Source organism: Lathyrus oleraceus, chromosome 3, assembly GCF_024323335.1.
Source record: "Lathyrus oleraceus cultivar Zhongwan6 chromosome 3, CAAS_Psat_ZW6_1.0, whole genome shotgun sequence".
NCBI classification, from domain to species: Eukaryota; Viridiplantae; Streptophyta; class Magnoliopsida; order Fabales; family Fabaceae; genus Lathyrus; species Lathyrus oleraceus.
Window position 1 is genome coordinate 454,827,486 of NC_066581.1, and position 8,361 is coordinate 454,835,846.

Below are 8,361 nucleotides of genomic sequence, written 5' to 3' on the forward strand. Positions count from 1 at the left end.
GTGTACTATTTTGCCAATATAGTAATAATAAGGATGTTTCCCAAAGATCGATCTCGAGGATTGCACAACAATATAAGTGTAAATTGTTACTCAATTGAACAAAACAAATAGTTGGGGTTTTGTAAAAAGTCACTGTAAGAGAAAGTAAAACAAAATAAATCTTTTCACAGTTTATAATAATATGTCAAGGATGGTGTATGAATATCTCCTGCAATGACCATTTAGTGTATATCTCCTTAATAATGCAAAATGTTTCAATTACCGGATCTTAAAATTGTAATCTCTAAGTCCTTAGGCGATTATGATGAAACCAAGCAATTACAAATTAACAAGAATAAACCGGTAACCATAGGGTATCCCTGGTCCTATGTGATATCTACTATGGTTTCACTGTACAAAAACCTTAACAATTGAAATCCCGCTAATTGTTAACCATATAACAATCCTAACTTTTCTGATAAAGAAAGCATTACGAACATTGCATAGTGAAATTAACAACAAACATCATATATTAATGAAATTATCAATTCAGAGTCATTACATGATCAATTCAGGGACACCCCCTGGTATTGGGGGGGGGGGGGGGAGGTTTAGCCTCTCATATTATTCAAATAAGATACAAAATAGAATTTAGACATTACAAAAGCAAGGGAATTTCGTTGATCTTCAATCGCATCTGCTCTTGAAGGATCTCCGTTCTTCGCCGCTTTTGACCACTTCAATCTTTATCGTACCAAATATGTAATTGTGAAAAGTTCTCTTCTCCATATTCAAAAATCCCCTAAATAGTCCATGATCACTAATTTGATGTAGCAAAAGTCCAAAATTCCCTCCGGGATCAGCCGTGCCAAAATATAGCAAAAACTGGAAAATAAGGTGTCAAAGCCAAGTCCAAAATTCCTCTCGTGACATGGACCGTGTTGGGCAACACGGGTGGCCGTGTCAGGGCTACTGTGTCCTATAATTTCCTCTTCCGACAGGCCCAGGACGTCCGATTCCCTTGGCGATTCCTCCGGTATTCATGCTTACACCTGAAATCAGTAAAACTACCACAAAGAGACATAAAATGGAGTATAACAATGCAAACCAAATATAATCAACAAATTGAAATGATAATGCAAAACATCTAATTTACTAAACAAAACGACAAAACAGGTAAACTAATGTGTTACCGACTACGTGAAATTGTGCTAAATGAGTGTCTGAAAACAAGTAGAATTGGAGACTAATCAACCCTCTACCATCAAGGATGTTTCAACCCTTGAGATTCCGTATGACGAAGTTTCTCCCTTGCAAATCCCATTTAATCTTTCTCAATTGACTCTTTCAGGGAACCCTGTTACTCTAATGATTATAACAGTTCCAACACCATTTCCATACAACGACACCAGAGCAATCCCCTTGATGTATGACACACCAATCTACATCCACGGCTAGAAAGTACAAGCATAACCCAATCAAGTCCAATGACCTGTTGATAAGCATTTCCAGAACCGGTGGCATAACCAAAAGCGGTAAAATCTTTGCACCAACACCACCTCCGTTCAAGAATAACAGTCCATCATCCCAGAACAGGGGCAAGCAAGTTGATAATGCCCAACCAAGGAAAGAACCTCCACCAACTAGTGATGTAGACGAGTTCCTGCATATCATCAAGAGAAGTGACTACCGGGTGGTTGAGCAACTCAACCAAACACCCTCCAAAATTTCAATGTTATCTCTACTGATGTGCTTTAAGTCCCACAAAGATGCTCTGGTGAAGTTCCTAAAGGTTACTCACGTACCCCAATAAATCTCGATCTTCCAGTTTGATGGTGTAGTCAACAATATAGCCACCAACTTGAGTTTGGGATTTAATGACTCAGAACTCCCCACTGGGGGAAGAAACCATAACAAGGCTTTCCACTGCTCCATTAAGTGTGTGGACACAGTTCTCTCCAGAGTTTTGGTGGATATTGATTCCTCCCTTAATGTGATACCCATGGGCTCTTTAGCTAAGCTGGATATTGAAGGACTTGTCATGAAACCAAGTGAACTGGTGATGAGAGCATTTGACGGATCGAGGAGGAACGTGATCGGTGAGATAGATCTGCCCATGAAGATTGGTCCCCATACCATCTTTATCACCTTCTTTGTAATGGATATCCATCCAGCATACAGTTGCCTGCTCGGAAGACCGTAGATTCATTCCGCTGGAGCCGTCACTTTGACGCTCCACTAGAGGCTGAAATTATAGTGAACAACAAGCTGGTAGTGGTGGAAGATAAGGAAGATTTTATGGTGAGTCATCTGGAGTCATTCTGTTATATTGAAGTAGAGGGGGAGATAAAGGAAATCCCATTTCAATCTTTCGAGGTAGTCAACATTGAAATGGTTTTCCCAATAAGGGATGAACCCAAGAAAGCCAAAATTTTAATGGCCTCTCTCCAGGATGCTCTAACCATCATACGAAATTGACACCCTTTGAACCGGGGAAGGATGCTTGAGCTTCCTGCTAACAAGGATCGTACTGGTTTGGGATACAACTCCCAAAATTTGAAGAAGCCTACGCTGATATCTACAAAGGGATCAGTGCTCCCGCTATCTGATTACTTCTCAAGTGCTGGTTACCTTGATGAGGACCGTGTCTGTGTTGTGGAAGAAGAGGTCAAAGATGCAGGACTGATCTTCACGAAGACTGATGGAAGGGGTGCCACCAAGTGGACCGAAACTGAGATACTAGAAGTAAATTTAATCAAAATGTAATTTCCCATGTTTGTTTCCCTTTTTTTAAATAAAAAATAACCCATGTCAAGCCCAAGACATGGGGGAACCATTTGTAGGGCGCCTTTGAATTTTCTCTTTAATGATTAATGAAAAGATCCATATTTCACAATCAATTTTGTGATCCTTGCCTTTCATTTATTATTTCACCTTTATAAAATGGAAATGTTCTTTTAGAATTCTTTTCAAATCATTTTTTCTTTCATATCAATAAAAGTATGAACCCTAAAAATCGTGCAAATCACCCTCGACAACCCCAAGCGACAATTTTGATATAGTCTCATACGACTTTGATATCCCGATTAATCAAGTCGATGAAGATTGTGAGAAAGATGTCAAGCTCCCCGAAGAATTGGCAAGACTGCTCAAACAAGAGGAAAAGGTCATTCATCTACATGAAGAATCAGTGGAAGTGGTTAACCTGGGAACAAACGAGGAAGTAAAAGAAGTTCGAGTCGACTCATCTATGCAAGACGAGGTGAAGACAAAATTGATCAAGCTCTTGAAGGAGTACATGGATGCGTTCGCATGGTCTTACAAAGACATGCCCGACCTCGATACTGACATCGTCGCCCACCATCTACCTCTTAAAGAAGAATTCCCTCTAGTAAAGAAAAAGCTATGAAGGATCCTCCCCAATATGGAAATGAAAATCAAAGAGGAGGTACAGAAGGAACTCAACATCGGTTTCTTAACGGTCTCCAATTATCCCCAATGGATTGCCAACGTTATGCCTATGCCCAAAAAGGACGACAAAGTGAGAATGTGCGTAGATTATATAGATCTAAATAAAGCAAGTACCAAAGATGACTTCCCACTACCTTATATTAACGTGTTAGTGGACAATACTGCTCAGTTATCTGTCTTCTGTTTTATGGATGGTTTCTCCAGTTACAACTAGATCCGAATGGCTCAAGAAGACATGGAGAAAACCACTTTCATAACCCCATGGGGAACTTTTTGCTCTAAGATTATTCCTTTTGGATTGAAGAATGTTGATGCTACATACCAATGAGCCATGGTCACTCTCTTCTATGACATGATTCATAGAGAGATCAAGGTCTATGTCGATGATATGATAGCCAAATCTCAAACTAAAGAGGAACACCTTGCCAATCTAGAAAATCTGTTTGAGAGGCTAAGGAAGTTCAAGTTAATGCATAATCCCAATAAATGCATGTTTGGGGTAAGATTCGACAAATTGCTAGGTTTTATCGTCAGCCAACGTGGAATTGAGGTTAATCTTGAGAAGGTGAAGGCCATACAAATATGCCTCCACCCAAAATTGAAAAGGAAGTCTAGGTAGGTTGAACTATATTGCTAAGTTCATATCTTACCTTACGAACACTTGTGAGTCGATCTTCAAACTTCTCCGAAAGGATCAAGCCATCATTTGGAATGACAATTGCTAGAGAGCTTTTGAGAAGATCAAGGAGTATTTGCAAGAACCTCTTGTACCCGACAAGCCATTGAATATGTACCTCACCGTCCTCGAGGGATCCATGAGATGCGCACCCTTGGTCAACATGATGAAACTGGTAGAAAAGAACATGCAATATACTTCTTAAGAAAGAAGTTCACCAACTGCGAGAGTAGATATTCAATGCTTGAAAAAACCTATTGCGCACTAGCATGGGCTGCCAAACATTTAAGGCAGTACATGCTCAATCATACAACATTATTGATCTCTAAGATGGACCCCGTAAAATACATCTTTGAGAAGCCTGCTCTAACCAGTAGAGTAGCCCGATGGCAAATGGCATTAACCAAGTACGACATCCAACATGTCACTTAAAAGGCCATCAAGGGGAGCGTATTGTCCGACTATCTTGCACAATAACCCTTGGAAGACTACCAGTCTATGCGTTTTGAATTTCTCGATGAAGATATTATATTGATTAGGGATTGCAACATACCCGACTCTGAAGAAGGACCCGAGCCTGGGTCCCGTTGGACTTTAGTTTTTGATGGAGCTTATAACACTCACCACAATGGCATTGGGGCAGTAATCACCTTCCCAACTGGTTTTCACCTCCCATTGATTGCAAGGTTATGTTTTGAATATACAAACAATATGGCGGAGTACGAGGCTTGTATCTTCGGTATCGAAGTTGCTATTGATCTTTGGATCAAAATCCTTGAATTCTGCGAAGATTCAGCCTTGGTGATTCGCCAAGTCAAAGGAGATTGGGATACTAGAGATCACAAGCTCATTCCTTACAAGGAGCATGTCTTGAAACTAATCCTCTACTTTGATGAGATCACATTCCATCACATCGCTCAAGAGGAGAATCAACTAGTTGACGCCTTGGCAACTTTGGCATCCATGTTTAAGGTCAAGTGGAAGAATGAAGCACCATCCTTTCACCTCAACTACTTTGACGAGCCTGCTTACTATTTGGCGGCTGAAAGCGAAGCTGACGGTTATCCTTGGTTCTATGATATCATAAGATTCCTAGAATGCCAAGAATACTCTAAGGATGCATCCATTACCGATAATAAGTACCTTCGGAAATTATCTTCCAAGCTCTTCTTAAGTGGAGGGGTACTGTACAAGAGAAATTATGATTTGGTTTTGCTAAGATATGTGAACAAGCAAGAAGCAAACAAAATCATAATGGAAATCTATGAAGGCTCCTTCGGGACTCATGCCAACGGGCATACTATGGTGAAGATAATCTTGAGGGCCGACTATTATTGGATGACTATGGAGGTTGACAGTCACCGCCATGTCCAAACATGCCACAAATGCCAGATATACACTGACAAGATCCATGTGCTGCCAATACCACTCAATGTCTTGATATCTCCTTGGCCTTTTTCCATGTGGGGCATTGACGTAATTGTGCGCACAAAGCCAACATCCTCGAATGGGAACCGCTTCATCCTTGTAGCCATTGACTATTTTATGAAATGGGTAGAAGTCATCTCATACGCCAACATTCCCACATAAGTGGCGGCTCGGTTCATAAGAAAAGAAATCATCTGCCGTTATGGGGTCCCCAACAAGATCATTATTGACAATAAATCTAACCTCAACAACAAGATGATGAAAGAGCTATACCGAAGCTTCAAAATCGACCACCATAACTCATCGCCTTATAGGCCCAAAATGAATGGCGTTGTCGAGACAGCTAATAAAAACATTAAGAAAACCATGTAGAAGATGGTGGAAACCTACAAAGATTGGCACAAAATGCTCTCGTTCATATTACATGGCTATCACAGTTCAATGTGCACTTTCATTAGGGCAACACCCTTCTCTCTCGTGTATGGCATGGATGAAGTCTTTCCAGTTGAATTAGAGATTCCTTCCCAAAGGATTTTGACTGATGTCAAGCTGGATGAAGTCGAATGGGTCCAAGCCCAATTTGACCAGCTGAACCTCATTGATGAAAAATGCTTAACAGCCATCTGCCACGGCCAACTCAATCAAAAGTGCATCAAGAGGGCACACAACAAGAAGGTCTTCCCCCGCAGCCTCGAGGTAGGAGACCTTGTATTGAAGAAGATTATGACCACACACACCGATCCAAGTGGAAAATGAACTCCGAATTACGAAGGCCCATATGTTGTGAGAAAGGTCTTCTCTGGAGGAGCCTTGATCCTTGCAACTATGGATGGTGAAGATCTTCCATCCCCGATGAATGCGGATGTAGTAAAAAAATACTATGCTTGAAAAAAAATCCCGATAAGTTAAAAACCAGAAAGGGCGACTTATGCAAAAATGGGTATCCCGGTAGACTAAAACCCGAAAGGACGGTCTAGGCAAAAGTTAGGGATTTAATAAAAGAGAGAGGTTGCATCCAGCTAAGAATCTTTCTTCCATCCTCAGCAAGTCAATCCAATGGCTTCCCCAGCAAATCGGTCACTCTCCTTCTGAAAGCAAGATCAAAGGACGACCAAAGGCATAAAGACTATAGCACAGTTGGAATCTGGTAGAAACCCAAGATGTTTCATTGCCATTATAGTTTTTTATTTTTCACAATCACCTATTTTAGGAATTACTTCTTCGTATAAAATCACCCATTTTGGGACCATTTATCAATAAAATCAGTTCCCTCATACGTGCTCAAGATTTTTACTTTTCCTACTTTGCCTGCGAAATATGACTTTTTCTAAATGATATTGTATTGGAAATTTTTTGTTAAAAAACCCCTTTTTCAAAAAAAAACTTTAAGGGAAACAACATTGAATTACATTTCTTTCAAAAAATTGCTAAAAGTAATCTAAAACACATTTGGTATCCCAAACCTGAAAACACCATGCAGTCTCGTGGACTTGGTCAATCATTTCCTCCCTAGTCGGGATCCTTAGCCATTGCACTCAGCGCTTGCTTGGACATCAAATTCCTATTTCCCAAGTACCGGAAAGTTAGTACACTCTCCCAAATCACCTATCTAAGCCCAATCACTATTGGCGCCCCTTAGATATGTTCCCCACAAAGTCCAACCATACTTGGCATAACTTGCAGACCTTACATCTGCATTATTCCTCTAGAATAATCCGAACGTGCATTAACATTTTGCATACATAACATCGCATCATAAGTATATTCCAAAACACTTATACTTAATTGATTCACCAAAATTCAGAGTTTCCCAACCGTTGTTAGGAAATTTCCCCAATAGAGTCAATTTTCAATCTCCCCCAAGCAATGTCAGGTATTTCTAGCCTTTGTTGGGAATCGTTACTGGACTGTCACCTTCTCTCAATTAAGGTTCCCTAAAAGAGTCAGGTATTCTTAGTCGTTTCTAAAAGAATCGTCATTGTACTCCATTTATCCCCAAAGAGTCTTCACAACATTTTCATCCCCGCAGAGTTAGATTTTCTTAACTATTGTTAAGATTCGTCATTGAACTTTTCCTTTTTTAAACACGAGGCATTTTAGGCTCATTCCCCAAGCCGAGTCAATTTTTCATAGTCGTGGCTAGAAATCACTTTTGAAATTCCCTCCCTAGCATGAGTCAGGTATTCTGATCTTTATAAGGAATCGTCACTGATATGCTCATTCTCCTCAACCGATGTCAGGTATTCCAGTCGTTGTTAGGAATCATCCCTAAGTTTTTGTACTTTACTCAGCAGAGTCAGGTATTTTAGCCATCGCTAAGAATCATCACTATATCTTTTGAGAAGTTTATCCTCAGTCAAGTCAGGTATTCCAGTCGTCTCTAGGAATCATCATTAAACGAATTTTATCCCCACAGAGTCGGGTATTCTAGATGCCGCTAAGAATCGTCACCATACCTCGCTTATCTCCATCTAAGTCAGGTATTCTAGCTGTCGATAGGGATCATCTTTGAACCTAGTTATTTATTCCCCTCTGATTCAGGTATTTTAGTCGTTACTGAGAATCATCATTGAATTCACTTGGGTTGATCCCTAGTAGATGTCAGGTATTCCAGCCGTTGCTAGGAATCATCGATGAATCTATATTTCCCCATCAGAGTCAGGTATTCTAGCCGTTGCTAGGAATTACCTTTTGTTTCTCCCCAACAGTTGCTAGGGGCAGTCGTCTTTTCTCCTTTTCTGAGATTCTTATTCCCCAACGGAGTTTCTCTTTCTGTCTTCTTGGGACTTTAATTTCCAGGAGATACT

The 8,361-nt window shown here is 40.3% G+C and overlaps 1 protein-coding gene across 1 annotated transcript; it reads left to right on the forward strand.

The window, feature by feature from the left end:
* The first annotated feature begins 4,624 nt into the window (after positions 1-4,624).
* Positions 4,625-5,716, forward strand: LOC127131648 (uncharacterized). The gene has a single exon (XM_051060559.1). The coding sequence runs from the start codon at positions 4,625-4,627 to the stop codon at positions 5,714-5,716; it is 1,092 nt and encodes a 363-aa protein (XP_050916516.1).
* The last annotated feature ends 2,645 nt before the right edge of the window (positions 5,717-8,361 follow it).